This window comes from Stegostoma tigrinum, chromosome 3, assembly GCF_030684315.1.
Source record: "Stegostoma tigrinum isolate sSteTig4 chromosome 3, sSteTig4.hap1, whole genome shotgun sequence".
Taxonomy (NCBI): Eukaryota; Metazoa; Chordata; class Chondrichthyes; order Orectolobiformes; family Stegostomatidae; genus Stegostoma; species Stegostoma tigrinum.
This window is the reverse complement of record NC_081356.1, coordinates 31782716-31799669: the sequence shown is the minus strand read 5'-3', so window position 1 is coordinate 31799669 and position 16954 is coordinate 31782716. Positions and strand designations below refer to the sequence as shown.

Sequence of the window (16954 nt, the reverse complement as noted above, 5' to 3'; positions counted from 1 at the left end):
CTTGCTCATTTACATCAGCACCCAGTCAAGCAATATTTTGATTCTAAAACTCCATCAGTATTTTGAAAATTCTCTGTAGTCTTGTTCGTCTCTGTCTTTGACTTGACATATTAACCCTGAACTTTTTAAGATCTGAGACCTCCTCGAATTCTGGCCTCTTGTGTATTTCCAATGTACATCACTCTATCATGGGTGGCTGCACCTTCAGCTATCTCAGCCCCAGGCTGTGGAATTCCTTCCCTAAACCATTTCATCCCTTTACTTCACTTGTATCTTTTAAGATGCTCCTTAAAATCTACCTTTGTGCCCAAGCTTTTGGTCATCTCACCTAATGTCATGGAGTCCTAGAGTCATACAGCATGGAAACAGATCCTTCTGTCCATACTGACTATAATCCCAAACTAAACTAGTCCCACTTTCCTGAACTTGGCCCATATCCCTCCAAACATTTCTTGTTCATATTCTTATCCAAATGTCTTTTAAACATTGTAACTGTATTTGCAACCACCATTTTCTCTGGAATCACTCTGTAACAAAGAAAATTGCCCCTTGTGTCTTATTTAAATCTTCTCTCACTTTCAAAATATAAGACCATAAGACATAGGAATGGAAGTAAGGCCATTTGGCCCATCAAGTCCACTCTGCCATTTAAATCATGGCTGATGGACATTTCAACACTACTTCCCTGCACTCTCCCCATAGTCCTTGATTCCTTCTGAGATCAAGAATTTGTCAATCTCTGCCTTGAAGGCATCCAATGTCCCGGCCTCCACTGCACTCTGCGGCAATGAATTCCACAAGCCCACCACTCTCTGGCTGAAGAAATGTCATCTCATTTCAGTTTTAAATTTACCCCCTCTAATTTTAAGGCTGTGCCCGTGGGTCCTAGTCTCTCCACCTAACGGAAACAACTTCCTAGCGTCCACCCTTTCTAAACCATACATTATCTTGTAAGTTTCTATTAGATCTCCCCTCAACCTTCTAAACTCTAATGAGTACAATCCCAGGATCCTTAGCAGTTCATCATACGTTGAACCTACCATTCCAGGGATCATCCGTGTGAATCTCTGCTGGACACGCCCCAGGGCTAGTATGTCCTTTCTGAGGTATGGGGCCCAAAATTGGACACAGTATTCTAAATGGGGCCTAACTAGAGCCTTATAAAGCCTCGGAAGCACATTGCTGCTCTTATATTCCAACCCTCTTGAGATAAACGACAACATTACACTTGCTTTCTTAATTACGGACTCTACCTGCAAGTTAACCTTTAGAGAATTCTGAACCAACACTCCCAGATCCCTTTGCACTTCTGATTTGCGAATTTTCTCACCATTTAGAAAATAGTCCATGCCTGTATTCTTTTTTCCAAAGTACAAAACCTCACATTTACTCACATTGAATGTCATCAGCCATTTCCTGGACCACTCTTCTAAACTGTCTAAATCTGTCCCCCCAGTCTTGAAGTTTCCACCATAGGGAAAAGACACCTGGCATTCACCTTATCTAGAGATAGTAGGAACTGCAGATGCTGGAGAATCTGAGATACCAAGTTGTAGAGCTGGACAAACACAGCAGGCCAAGCAGCATCTAAGGAGCAGGAAAGCTGATGTTTCGGGTCTAGACCCTTCTACAGACCCTTTTGGCCCATCATGCCTAGTCCACTGTTCAAGTTTCATTCCTGGGAAGGAACCAAGGGATCGGTTAAAGTGTGTTTGCTTTAATGCAAGGAGTATCAGGAATAAAAGTGATGAACTTAGAGCATGGATCAGTACCTGGTGCTATGATGTTGTGGCCATTACAGAGACATGGGTTTCTCATGGGCAGGAATGGTTGCTGGATGTTCCAGGGTTTAGAACATTTAAAAAGAATAGGGAGGGGGGAAAAAGAGGAGGGGGTGTAGCACTACTAATCAGAGAGGGTATCACAGCTACAGAAGCTTCCATTGTCGAGGAAGATCTGCCTACTGAGTCAGTATGGGTGGAAATTAGGAACAGCAAGGGAGTAGTCACCTCGTTAGGGGTTTACTACAGGCCCCCCAATAGCAGCAGGGAGATTGAAGAAAGCATAGGTCGACAGATTTTGGAAAAGTGTGGACGCAGTAGGGTTGTTGTAATGGGTGACTTTAACTTTCCTAATATTGATTGGAACCTCCTTCGAGCAGAAGATTTGAATGGAGCTGTTTTTGTAAGGTGTGTTCAGGAGGGTTTCCTAACGCAGTACGTTGACAGGCCGACGAGGGGAGAGGCCATTCTAGACTTGGTGCTCGGAAACGAGCCGGGGCAGGTATCAGATCTTGTGGTGGGAGAGCATTTTGGTGATAGTGACCATAACACTCTCTCATTCTACATAGCTATGGAGAAGGAGAGGATTAGGCAGAATGGGAGGATATTTAATTGGGGAAGAGGAAACTATGATGCGATTAGACACGAGTTAGGAAGCATGGACTGGGAGCAGTTGTTCCATGGTAAGGGAACTATAGACATGTGGAGATGGTTTAAGGAACAGTTGTTGGGAGTGATGAGTAAATATGTCCCTCTGAGACAGGCAAGAAGGGGTAAGATAAAGGAACCTTGGATGACGAGAGCGGTGGAGCTTCTAGTGAAAAGGAAGAAGGTAGCTTACATAAGGTGGAGGAAGCTAGGGTCAAGTTCAGCTAGAGAGGATTACATGCAGGCAAGGAAGGAGCTCAAAAATGGTCTGAGGAGAGCCAGGAGGGGGCACGAGAAAGGCTTGGCAGAAGGAATCCGGGAAAACACAAAGGCATTTTACACTTACGTGAGGAATAAGAGAATGGTCAAAGAAAGAGTAGGGCCGATCAGGGATAGCATAGGGAACTTGTGTGTGGAGCCTGAGGAGGTAGGGGAAGCCCTAAATGAGTTTTTTGCTTCTGTCTTTACGAAAGAAACGAACTGTGTAGTGAATGAAACCTTTGAAGAGCAGGTGTGCATGCTGGAATGGATAGAGATAGAGGAAGCTGATGTACTGAAAATTTTGTCAAACATTAAGATTGACAAGTCGCCAGGCCCGGATCAGATTTGTCCTCGGCTGCTTTGGGAAGCGAGAAATGCAATTGCTTCGCCACTTGCGAAGATCTTTGCATCCTCGCTGTCCACTGGAGTCGTACCTGAGGACTGGAGAGAGGCAAATGTAATTCCTCTCTTCAAGAAAGGACATAGGGAAATCCCCGGCAATTATAGACCGGTAAGTCTCACGTCTGTCGTCTGCAAGGTGTTAGAAAGGATTCTGAGGGATAAGATTTATGACCATCTGGAAGAGCATGGCTTGATCAAATACAGTCAACACGGCTTTGTGAGGGGTAGGTCATGCCTTACAAACCTTATCGAGTTTTTTGAGGATGTGACTAGTAAGGTTGATGAGGGTCGAGCTGTGGATGTGGTGTATATGGACTTCAGTAAGGCATTTGATAAGGTTCCCCATGGAAGGCTCATTCAGAAGGTCTGGAGGAATGGGATACAGGGGAACTTAGCTGCTTGGATACAGAATTGGCTGGCCAACAGAAGACAGCGTGTGGTAGTAGAAGGAAAATATTCTGCCTGGAAGTCAGTGGTGAGTGGGGTTCCACAGGGCTCTGTCCTTGGGCCTCTACTGTTTGTAATTTTTATTAATGACTTGGGCGAGGGAATTGAAGGATGGGTCAGCAAGTTTGCAGACGACACAAAGGTCGGAGGTGTCGTTGGCAGTGTAGAGGGCTGTTGTAGGCTGCAGCGGGACATTGACAGGATGCAGAGATGGGCTGAGAGGTGGCAGATGGAGTTCAACCTGGATAAATGCGAGGTGATGCATTTTGGAAGGTCGAATTTGAAAGCTGAGTACAGGATTAAGGATAGGATTCTTGGCAGCGTGGAGGAACAGAGGGATCTTGGTGTGCAGATACATAGATCCCTTAAAATGGCCACCCAAGTGGACAGGGTTGTTAAGAAAGCATATGGTGTTTTGGCTTTCATTAACAGGGGGATTGAGTTTAAGAGTCGTGAGATCTTGTTGCAGCTCTATAAAACTTTGGTTAGACCGCACTTGGAATACTGCGTCCAGTTCTGGGCGCCCTATTATAGGAAAGATGTGGATGCTTTGGAGAGGGTTCAGAGGAGGTTTACCAGGATGCTGCCTGGACTGGAGGGCTTATCTTATGAAGAGAGGTTGACTGAGCTCGGTCTCTTTTCATTGGAGAAAAGGAGGAGGAGAGGGGACCTAATTGAGGTATACAAGATAATGAGAGGCATAGATAGAGTCGATAGCCAGAGACTATTTCCCAGGGCAGAAATGGCTAGCACGAGGGGTCATAGTTTTAAGCTGGTTGGTGGAAAGTATAGAGGGGATGTCAGAGGCAGGTTCTTTACGCAGAGAGTTGTGAGAGCATGGAATGCGTTGCCAGCAGCAGTTGTGGAAGCAAGGTCATTGGGGTCATTTAAGAGACTGCTGGACATGCATATGGTCACAGAAATTTGAGGGTGCATCCATGAGGATCAATGGTCGGCACAACATTGTGGGCTGAAGGGCCTGTTCTGTGCTGTACTGTTCTATCTATGTTCTAAGTGAACAATTCACTTAGTTTTGTTCTCCTGTCTTCTCCAGTAAACCTGCATGGTCTTTGCTTTTAAATAATTGTCCAATTTCCTTTTTAAATGCTTCAATTGAACCCATTTTCATTACTCTCTCAGGCAGCTCATTCCAGACCTTAATTACTCAAATATTTTGCCTTATTTCCTTTGCTTGTTTTTACCAATTACTTTATATCTGTGTCCAATTAGTGTGGAAGTGGGAAAAATTCTCCTCATGTCTGGATCCATCATGATTTTGAGTTCCTTTGCTAAATCTCAGAAGGAAAACAATCCTAACTCTTTCATCTACCCTTATAACTGAAATTGCTCATTCCTGGAACCATTGTCTTGAGCCTTGCCTATAACCAGGGTGTTAATATCTTCCTGCTGCTGCATCCCTTTAGAGTTGCACTCATCACTTTATATTGTTGCTCCATGTTCTTCCCATTAAAATTAACCTCTTCACAATTCCCTGCATTTAACTTCACCTGACGTGGTCACTCGTTCCATCAGTGTGTTTACATTTTTAGAAGCTCTATGCTAGCCTCCTCTGTTCCCCAAGTTTTGTATTATCTGCAAACTTTTAAACTGTGCCCTGTATGTCAAAACCCTGATGAATAATTTATATCATAACAGAAAAGAATCCCAGCTCTTTTCCCTTGGAAAATCCACTACAGACATTCCTTCAACTCAAAAAAAATATCTATTAAACATTATTCTCTGTTTCAAATTACTCGGGAAATTCTGAGCCACCACACCATCACGCAATATCGTGATTTTAAAACTCTCCTCCTTATTTTCATAATCTTCCACTGCCTTGCTCTTCTCTATCTCTGTAATCCCCTCCAACCTCCAACTTTCCAAAGTCTCAGAATTCCTCTAATTCTGGCTTCTTACGCATCCCAATTTTTATCATTACTGTAGGAGAACTCACTACAAGCATTTCCCAGCTTGAAAAACACTCATTAGCTGCTCAGGTAATTCTGCTGCATGCTGCTGCTTTCCTCTTTATTCCTTGAACCATAGCTCTGCTTGCAAGTTTGTTTTGCGGCATTGTATCAAAGGTCTTTTGGAAGTCCAAATATATCAAATCAGCAGTTGCCCTGACCAAACACCTCTGCTATCTCATTAGTAAACTTCAGTAATTTTGTTAAACATAATTTTTTGTGAAGAAATCCGCATTGTCTCTCTTTAATAATCTACTTTTAAAATTTGTTTATGGGATTTGGGCAGCATTGGTCTGCCCAGCAATTATTGCCCATTTCTTATTGCCTGTAGAAGGCGGTGATGGCCGCTTTTTTTCACCCACTGCGATCCGCATGATGAACATTCACAGGCTCTTAACACATGATTTCAAGGATATTGACCCAGCGTTATTGAAGGAGCAGTGATATAGTTACAAGTCAGGGTGCTGTTTGGTTTAGAGGGAATTTGCAGGTGCTGCTGTTTACCTGCATTTATTGTTCTCAATGTTCTAGGTAGTAGAAACCACGGAATTGGAAGATACTATGAAAGGAATCTAGGTGTGGTGGGATTGTCTCATGAGCAAAGGTTAAACAGGTTTGGACTCCACTCACTGGTGTTTAGAATTAGAGGTGATTGTACAATTACAACATTTAAAAGGCATCTGGATGGGTATATGCTTTAAGAAAGTTTTAGACAGTTGTGGGTCAAATGTTGGCAAATGTGATTAGGTCAGATTGGGATGCCTGTTCGGTGCAAATGAGTTGGACCAAAGGGTCTGTTTCCATGCTCTGTGACTCTACAAATTTATGACTGTGTGATCTCTTTTAAACATATAGGATTCTTAAGGAGCTTGACAGGGTAAATGCTGAGAGGACGTTTCCCCTTAGTGGAGGGTCTTGGACCAGACGGCATCGTCTCAGAATAGAGGAGTGCTAATTTAAGGCTGAGATGAAGAGGAATTCCTTCTTTCAGAGGGTTGAGTGTCTTTGGAACTCCATGCTGTAAAAGCTGTAAGAGTAGAGTCCTTGTGTACGTTTAAGGCTGAAATAGATAGAATTTTGATCAGTCATGGAATCTAGTGTTATGGGGAAAATGTAAGGAAGTGGACATGAGGAATGTTGGTTCATCTGTGATCCTATTGATCAGAGAGGCAGGCTCGAAAGGCCAAACAGCCCACTGCTGATCCTATTTCCTATGGTCTTAGAGATGAGGTCTTGCAGTGTTCTTGTAGATGTTATCTGTTGCTGTTGCTCTGTATTGGTGGTGCAGTGAGAGGATATATAAGGTAGTGGATGGGGTGTCATTCAAGCATGTTGCTTTGCCCTGGAGATGGTGTCAAGTTTCTTGAGTACTGTTGGAGCATCACTCATCCAGGCAAATAGAAAGTATTCTTTCATATTCTTAACTTGTGCCTTGTTAATGGTGGACAAGCTTTTGGGAGACAGGAGATGAATTACTCAACACAGATGTCCCAGCCTTTGACCTTCTCCTGGAGTCACAGTATTTACCAGTGGCTGGTGCAGGTTCGTTCCTGGTCAATGGTAATGCCTAGTATGTTGATAGTGGGGGATTCAGTGATAATACAATTGATTCTTGAGTGGCAACGTCTAGATTCTCCCTGTTGGAAGTGATCATTGTCTGATGGTGGTGTAGTATGAAGGTTATTTGCCACTTGTTAACCCAAGCCTGGATATTGTTGAAGTCTTGTTGCATATGGACATACACTGCTTAAATATCTGAGGAGTTGGAAATATTACTGAATATTGGAAAATCAAACCTTCTTATGTCCAACCTTATGATGGAGGGAAGATTATTGATGAAGCAATTGAAGATGTTGAGACCTCGGCTACTACGCTGAGGAGCTCCTGCAGAGATGTCTGGAGCCGATGTTGACAACCAACAACCTCAACCATCTTTCTCTCTGCCAGGTATGATTCTAACCAGTGGAGAGATTGATTCTAATCAAATCCAGTTTTACTAGGATTCTTTGATACCATATTCCGTCAAATGCTGCCTTGATGTTAAGGAAAGTCACTTTTGCCTCACATCTGGAATTCAACTCTTTGTCCAATTTAAATCAAGGATATAATGACATCAGGAGCTGATGGGCCCTGGCAAAACCCAAACCCTTACCTGAGGTATGGTCAACCTCAGGTTAAACCATCACCAGTCATATCTCTATAATGAGAGAGCAGCCCTATGATCTGACAGACTTACAGCAACTTAACTGTCAACTTTTTAAAGTTTTGATTGTATCTATTTTTACTATTCCTTTCAGTCAGTGCATTCTACATTATAATTCACAACTCACTGCGTAAAATGGTTTTCTTCATGTCACCTCTGGTTTTGTTGCTAATTAACAAGGGGTGGCACAGTGGCTTAGTGTTTAGCACTGCTGCCTCACAGCACCCAGGACCCAGGTTCAATTCCAGCCTCTGGTGACTCTGTGTGGAGTTTGCACATTCTCCCCAGGTCTGTATGGCCTTCCTCTGGGTGCTCCGGTTTCCATATGCAGTCTAAAGATGTGAGGGTTATGTGGATTGGCCGTGCTAAATTACCCACAGTGTCCAAGGACGTGCAGGCTAGATGGGGTAGCCATGGGGGATGCAGGGGTTGGGGGTGGGTATGATGGGGTGCTCTTCCAAGGGTCAGCGTGGACTTGATGGGCCAAATGGCTTGCTTCCACTCTGTATGGATTCCATGAAAAAAATTTGAAGCTGTGCTCCTTGTTTACTAATCCTTCTGCCACTGAAAAGCCTATCATGCACTCACAAGCCTTGTAATCCAAAGACTGAAGCTAACTAGTGTTTGTTTTGGTGACCAAGCAACTACCATAGGTTGTTGCAAAGTTAGCATTAGAATTATTTAAGCTGTCCAAACTTTTGAACAAATCTATCCTTAACCTTTTGACATCCAGTTTCTATAGGCTCTCTAAGCAACTTAAGCCTTTCTTCCCTGATATTGGGAACTGCAGATGCTGGAGAATCCAAGATAATAAAATGTGAGGCTGGATGAACACAGCAGGACCAGCAGCATCTCAGCATCCTGAGATGCTGCTGGGCCTGCTGTGTTCATCCAGCCTCACATTTTATTAAATTTCTTCCCTGATATTGTTCTAATAAATTTCCTCTGCATTCTCTCCAATATTTTGACATCCTTCCTGAAATGTGGTGCCAAGAATTAGCCCCAGTATTTTCCTAATAATTAGCCTAATCTGCAATTTAAAACATTTTAGTATCATCCATTTGGCACTTCTGACTGAAAGTATTTCAGCCTCATCTTTTGCACTGATGTGCTGGGCTCCCCCTTTGTTGAAGATTGGGTATTTGCAGAGTGTCCACAACCCGTTAGTTGTTAAACTGCCCACTACACTTCAAAACTAGCAGGATAACAGAGGTTAAAACTCAGATCTGATCTGTTAGTTGTGGAATCACTTAGCCCTGTGCATGCTGCTTCTGTGCTGTTATGTATGCAAATATGTCTGTATTGTTGCTTCACTGTATTGTTGAGCCCTCGTTTTTAGGTGTGTCTGATGATGTTCCTGGTATGCCTTCCTATGTTTGGCTGGTGAGGATGAGATTTTTCCTTCAGTTTTATCCCTTACTCCCTGCTGCAGGTCCTAGCTAGCAGTTACATTCATTTGGATTTCGCCAGCTCTGTCAGTAGTGGTGTTATTAGTGATGGGTGTTGAAGTTCCTTCGGCAGAGGACATTCTGCGTCCTTTCCGTCATTAACGCTCCCTGCTTCTTCTGAGTGGTGCTCAAGGTGAAGGAGTACTGATTCATTAACTGAGGCAGGAGTTGTGCAGGTAATCAGAGGAAGGTTTCCTTGCCCATTTTTGACCTGGTTCATGAGGTTCAAAGTCAATACTGATGGTAGACAGGATATCTCTCTCCCAGTGGTATATCACTGTGCCATCACCTCTGGCAGATGGGACATATCTAAGGATACTGACAGTGGCATCTGAAACTTTGTAAGTTATGAATTTTAGTGTTGCTATGTCAGGCTGTTGCTTGACTAATTTGTGAGACAGATGTCCCACTTTTGGCACAAACCTCCAAATGTTGGTGAGGAGGATTTTGTAAGATTGACATGGCTGTCGCTTTTGTTGTCATTTCTGATACCTAGATGCTGAACGGTACGTCCAGTTTCATTCCTTTATCTAGACTTAGTAGTGGTTTGACACAGCTGTCTGTCTCGTTGAGACGTTTCAAAGTGTAGCAGTGTGTGGCTGGAGTCACATGAATGTCAAACTAGGTCAGGATGGTAGACTTCCTTCTGTTGAGAAATAGCAAACTAGATTAGTTTTAACAAAATAGACACCTTGCTGCCTTTAGATCACCTTTTAATTCTAGTGTTTATTGAATTCAAACTTCACCATCTGCCATGGTGGTATTGAAACCATGTCAACAAAATAATAGCCTGGGATTCTGGATTACTAGTCCAATCACATTACCATGATGCTGTTATTTCTCCCTAATTTGTCCATGCAACTATTTATCCTCAAATGTCTCCTTCTGTGTATCAGTGTCACATTTTGTTATTCTTGTGGCACCTTGAGATGTTTCATTATGTTAAAAGTGCTAGATCATGACAAGTTTGGTAGTCAGTTAGCAAATGACGTGTCAGTAAATCATACGGAATAGGAAGATCTCAGCTTTGAGGCCCAACATTGACTTTTATTTCAAAGCAGTTAAATGTACTTAGCCTGTATCTTCTGTCCCTTTTCAGCTGTTGACTGTGGTTCACCACCAACTTTACCAAACACAGTGTCATATCCACCAGACAACACAACCTATGGAAATACAGTTAAATACTGGTGCCAGGATGGCTACATCCCTCTTAAAGAAAATGATACATTAATCTGCTCTGCGCAGGGGCAATGGGAAGGAGCAAAACTGGAATGTAAAGGTCAGTGCTTCAAAATGTTTCCAAACCTCAGTTAAAATGAGACCAGGACCTGAATGTTTAGGTTGTCGTTCAAATCCTGGTGGATGGCAGGATCATGGGCTGTTGCCTTATCAGTGTCAGCTAATTAATCCCAATGAGTTACAGGCAATCTGATCATCAGTCGCACTAAAAGCAATTGTATCGAGATCCTCTGTGAAATATAACATTAAACTGATGGAATGACTGAAAATTTCTCCTTATTCTCCTCCTCCACTGATGATAAGGGTAGCATAAAATATATAAGTATCATTGTCATTGAAAAATGTGCAAGATGGAGGGCGTTATTAATAATGCTCCTTAGATTAGGCAAAGTCAAGCAAGATAAAAAGAAATGAACCTGGGGAATTTAAGTTGAAAGTAATGTACCTTGAAACTACAGAGGTGTTAAAGGATCTGCAAAGTCATGCTCATGGGCAAGTTGCAAATGCATTAACGCAAATCCTGATCGGCAATCTTTTCCCATCATCATCTTCGGTGGTTGAACTAAGGACAGGCTATTTTGCAATTTTCTTCTCGTTCAATTCAGTCTGCCTTGGGTATCTCTGTCTTCAATTCTTCATACCATTTCCATTTCCCAGGAGAATCTTTTATCCTTCTAGCTATCCTTCTAAAATCTGTCTCCATCACCTCTCAACACATGCCCACCAAAATGACATCAGAAAGTTGGGGTTTCAAATCCAACTCTACAGACTCGCGTCAAAGATCTGTGTGGGCACTTGTGGATATTGTAAAGGGAGTGCTGCACTGTCAGAGAAAGTGTCTTCCATGAAGATGCCAAATGTCTCCTTGGCTAGTTGCAAATGATCCAGGCACAAACTGAAGATGAGCAGGGCAAGTTCCACTTGTGCCCTGGCCCACAGAATGGCAGAAACAGAATATATGCTAGTTATTACATTGCTTTTATGGGAGCATGCTGTGTGCAAATTGGCTACTTCATTTCCTACATTGCAATTGTGACTACACTATGCAGTTAGCTATAAAGCATTTGGAACATGCTGAGTATGCAATATGCACTATATAAATGCAAATGTTTCTTTCCTTTCTGAAAACAGCATTTTTTTTCCTGTATTATTTCCAATAACTCCTAATTTTTAAGATTATTTATTGGTTTCACTACCTATATTACATCTGACACATCTTCTGTAATGATAACACGGTTTGACCTTTAGGGAGTTCACCCAGGAGTTAAGTCCTGGTGACCTGTGACAAGGGGGTGTAAAGGATTGAACCGAGGAGGAACTAACCAGTGTCTTACTGGTATTTAACTGCTGTCTAACTAGAATAGTAGTAACAGTCATAAGTGTTAAGATCATAGAACATAGAACATTACAGCACAGTACAGGCCCTTTGACCCTCGATGTTGTGCTGACCTGTCATACTGATCTGAAGCCCATCTAACCTACACTATTCCATGTACGTCCATATGCTTGTCCAATGATGACTTAATTGTGGATGATCAGCCACGATCATAATGAATGAGGTGCTGGCTCAAAGGGCCGAATGGCCTATTCCTGCACCTATTGTCTGTTGATCCCCACCATGAAGAAAAACTCCGAAAACACAAGGTTTAGTATGCTATTTATCACTTACATTTTAAAAAGCTCAAGCAATTAAGGACACAATTCTGAAGCAGCTTTATAAAGAACAGCACAGGGTTGAAAAGCAAAGAAATTACAGTGATCCTTTGTGAAAACCTCATTGTGCATTGTAAAATGTTCAGCCTCATATGGAATATTTTGTCCAGCACTAGGCCATGCACCATAGGAAGGATGGGTACGTTGAATTCTTTTTTCTATACATGTGTACTGTGTTCGGAGCTGGCAGCTTTGAGGAGAAAGTCAGTTGAATTTTAACATTTGGGGAACACTGTCTTACAAAGGTTGCTGTGTTGAATCCTACCCAAGTTCAAAAACAAGGTTTTCAATAGATCATTTTAACCATTTCAAGGATTACTGAACAGTGAGAGGCAAAACAAGTGTGCTTTCAGGATGCAAATCAGTCAGCCAACAGTAATGTGTATTTACTTTTAAATTGAGTCTAATAGTCTCACAAAAGATTATCATGTACCTCAGATGTAATGTAATTATCCATTAAGTATTATGTAAGAAAAATTTACTCTTTATCAAGATTGAGCCCAACTTCTGAAAACCCATGTGGGAATCCTTGCCAACTTGCTAACAGTAGCTTAGACTAATATCAATAAGTTTTAGTGACAGTGAATCTGCACAAAGCATCTTAGCTGGTTCCAGTGAACGAGCACAATATAAACCATGATGGCCAATGGATTTTGCAATATGACCTTTTCAACACTGGAGAAAATTCCGTTGTCCTTCTTTAAATATAGCAGTAATATCTTTAATATTCAACTGAGAGAGCAGGAAGGCAATACTTACATCAGTTATGCATTGCTGTATCAGTCATGTGGTAAAGAAGAAAATGTACTCCATTGTATACATCTCCTAAGTGATGATTTACAATGCATTTGGGTATGTTATAAACTTCAGCGCAAAGATATGACCAAAAATGTATTTAATTTTAATTTTGTCCATAATTTGTCTCTCCTCAGTTGTTGACTGTGGATCACCACCAGATTTACCAAACACTCTGTTATACCCACCAGTCAACACAACTTATGGAAATACTGTCAAGTATCAGTGCCAGGTTGGCTATGTCTATATGAGAGGAAACTACACTTCAGTTTGTGCTGGTTGGGGTCTGTGGGAAGGAGTGAATTTGGAATGTGAAGGTATGTGTCCGAGAAAGTTTGCAAGTATTTTTTAAAAAAAGACAAAAACATTTCATTAATGACTGTTTGAGACTTTTCTCTCATTTCATTCTTTCCTGCTGATGCTGGAGAATCTGACATAACAAGGTGTAGAGCTGAATGAACACAACAGGCTGAGCAGGAAAGCTGACAGGAAAGCCGTCAGAAAGATTTCTGAAGAAGGGTCCAGACCCGAAATGTCAGCTTTCTTGCTCCTCTGATGCTGCTTGGCCTGCTGTGTTCATGCAGCTCTATACCTGGTTATCCTACATTAATTCTGTTGTATGTGTACCTTGCCTTTAAGAGAATTCACCCTTCAGGATTCCGTATCATCTGCATATAGGATTGCGATTCTGTCTGGCAGTTAGGCCATTTTGAATATACAAGCTGCACACAGAAACCTGAATTAAAGCAGCCAGTTTGCTTTACTATTTTAACATAAATTCTTACTATTTTAAATAAACCAACACACAGTTGATCGACCTCTGATGGACAGCTGATCATTAAATCATTGTGCTTGAATAAACAGTGAGAAAGTTAATCTTCGGGTAAAACTCTTGTTGACAGTCATAAATCATACTTAAGTGCATGAGACAGCCCTCAATGACTTTGTTCATTACTGTGTTGGAGAAAGTTGGGAGCAGAGTTTGTTGGTACGTAGACAAATGCCTATTGAAAGGCCATTGTAATTCATTTGAAAAAAGGCAAGTGACCAGTTTGTGTGCAGGAAATTGATCATTAGTTAATTGATTATTTGATTATTAACATGACAATTTCTCATTTGGACAAAAGAAGAGGGAATTTAAATGAAATGGCCCAGTGATAGAGAGGGTTCAGATACAGGAACGTACTTTCAGAACATATTTCAGAATGTATTTCACAAATTTTTGAAGGTGGTAAGACAAGTTGAAAAGGTTTTTAAAAAGGCATACAGGATCCTTGCCTTTATAATTAAAGGCAGGGAGTATAAAAGCAGAGATTATGCCAAACTATTTTAAATAGCAGATTAGGCTTTGGTTGGAAAATACTGGGGTTAATCCTTGGCATCACATTTCAGGAAGGATGTCAAAATGTTGGAGAGAATGCAGAGGAGATTTATTAGAACGATATCGGGGAAGAAAGGTTTAGGTTGCTTAGAGAGCCCACAGAAACTGGATGTCAAAAGGTGATCTCAGCCAGTGTGATAACTGAACTTGTGCTGTTGCCGTTACTCTACATTGTAGACCAGCCAACTGAGCTAATTGACCCCCAATCAAAGACAGCCAATTAAATACCAGGAAGGGGCAAATTTGTAAGAATGAGAAATGGGTGGTAGCATGTGACCTTTTGGCCATTTTTCCTCTGAGCCAGTGTAAGCTGCACAATGTGCCAAGTGGCCTGCTGTTGTGTTGAATTATTCAATGCGTCATGTCCAAAATCCGCACATTTCTATTGGTGGCACGATAATAAAATGTGAGGCTGGATGAACACAGCAGGTCAAGCAGCATCTCAGGAGCACAAAAGCTGACGTTTCGGGCCTAGACCCTTCATCAGAGAGGTGGCACTCCCTCTTCTGAAGTTTCCCCTTGAGTAGACTTGGATGTGCTGCCTGATGGAGAGCTATATTTTTGGGGATGGTATCCTTTAGTAGGAGCAGTAATCTAACACTGTGTCCATTGAAAATATCCTGATACTATTCAAAAACAAAGCACCTAGTTCCTCCTTCAGCACTCTCTGATGAAGGGTCTAGGCCCGAAACGTCAGCTTTTGTGCTCCTGAGATGCTGCTGGGTCTGCTGTGTTCATCCAGCCTCACATTTTGTTGTCTTGGATTCTCCAGCATCTGCAGTTCCCATTATCTCTCACCTAGTTCCTCCCAGTGGCTTGGCCACGATTTCTCCTTTAAGCACTACTGCAAACAGTTAGAAACCTGGTGACCTGCCTTATGTGATTCCAGTCCCATTCTACTTGTTTCTTAATGTCCTGAGTGCAACTGTAGTTGGGAAACAAAAGAACATGATACCATGTTCTGATGAAGGGTTTAGGCCCGAAACGTCAGCGTTTGTGCTCCTGAGATGCTGCTTGGCCTGCTGCGTTCATCCAGCTCCACACTGTGTTGTCTTGGATTCTCCAGCATCTGCAGTTCCCATTATCTCTGAACATGATACCAGTGTTGCTTGCATTGCAAAAACCTTCAGAGTTCGTGTGAACATCTTGAACTGGCATGGTCCCTTCCGCAGAATACAGAAACTAAATGATTATTAAAGCTTTCTGTCTGTTAATCTTTGTGAAGCTGATTTAGCACTTCACTTTTTGCCACCTCCCACTAATGATCATAGAATTCTTACAGTGCAGGAAGAGGCCATTTGGCCCATCAAGTCTGCACTGACCCTTTGAAGAGCATCCCACCCAAACTCAGAACCCTCACTCTATTCCTACAACCCCACATTTCCCATGGCTAATCCACCTAGTCTACGCATCCTAGGAAACAATGGGGCAATTTGGCATGGCCAATCCCTCGAACCTGCACATCTTTGGACTGTAGGAGGAACCCAACACAGACACAGGGAGAATGCACAAACCCCTGATGCATATGCATAGTCCCGAAGGACGGTGGGAAATGCCACACAAATTCTGCTTGGCAAGCTTCTGATAAATTGCTAACGCCAGACTGTACACTGTATAATGTTGAAAGACAAGTGGCATATTAGCTCAGTGGTGAGCAGTGCTGCCTGACAGCACCAGGGACCTGGATTTGACTCCAACTTGGGTGACGATCTGTGTGGAGTTTGCGCATTCTGCCTGCGTCAAAAAAAACTGCAGCGAGTTAGTGAAACATGATTTCCCCGCTAGAAGTCCACGCTGGCTTCTCCACATCAAACCACCTTGCTCCATGTGATTACTTATTATGTATCAAGTAATTGTTTCTAAAAGCTTTGTTTCCCTTCCCTCCACTTTGTTAGCAGGATCAGGAAAACAGATCATTATCCGAAAGATGATAGTTTAGGCAAGTGGCAAGTGCAATGAGACCTTGGTGTCCTTGTCCACCAGTCACTGAAAGTGAGCATGCGGGTAAAGAAGGCTACATGGTATGTTGGCCTTCACAAAGAGAGGATTCAAATACAGGAGCAGGGATGCACTTGTGCAGGATCTTGGTGAGATCTCACCTGGAGTACTGTGTGCAGTTATGGTCTCCTTATATGTGGAAGGATGTTCTGCCTATGTAAGGAGCCTCAAAGGTTTATCAGACTGATCTAAAAACAGAACCGTGGTGCTGGAAATTTGAAACCCATGAAATTGCTGGTGAATCTCAGCAGGTCTGGCAGCATCTGTTAAGCAGAGTTAATGTTTCGAGTGATTTGGTGTTCTGAAGAAGGGTCACTGAACCTAAAATGTTAACTCCACTTTCTCTCTGCCAAAGCTGCCAGACCTGCTGAGTTTTTTTCCAGTAATTTTGTGTTTTTGTTTCGCCGGGCTGATTCCTGGGATGGTTGAACTGGCATTTGAAAAGAAACTGGATGGGCTAGGACTATATTTGCCGGAGTTTGGAGTTTAGAAGAATGATGGGGGGAGTGGTGGTATCACGTAGAAATCTATAAAATTCTAAAAGGGCTGGGCAGGGTCAATACAAGAAAGATGTTCCCAATGACAAGGGAATCTAGAACTAAGGGTGACAGTTTTAAGCATTCAGGGTAGGCCATTTATGACAAAGATAAGGATATATTTCTTAACTCAGA

The 16954-nt window shown here is 42.3% G+C and overlaps 1 protein-coding gene across 5 annotated transcripts in view; it reads left to right on the top strand.

Annotated features, from left to right (window-relative positions):
* The window catches only part of LOC125451332 (sushi domain-containing protein 1-like), a 95795-nt gene that overhangs the window by 18839 nt on the left and 60002 nt on the right, over positions 1-16954 (top strand). For 4 of the 5 annotated variants that reach the window (XM_059644272.1, XM_048528338.2, XM_048528341.2 and 1 more), the window contains 2 exons: positions 10257-10436; positions 13042-13221. In XM_059644272.1, coding sequence (XP_059500255.1) covers positions 10257-10436; positions 13042-13221 — 360 coding nt within the window. The remainder of the gene's footprint in view (positions 1-10256; positions 10437-13041; positions 13222-16954) is intronic. The other variant, XM_048528339.2, reaches the window with a different exon arrangement.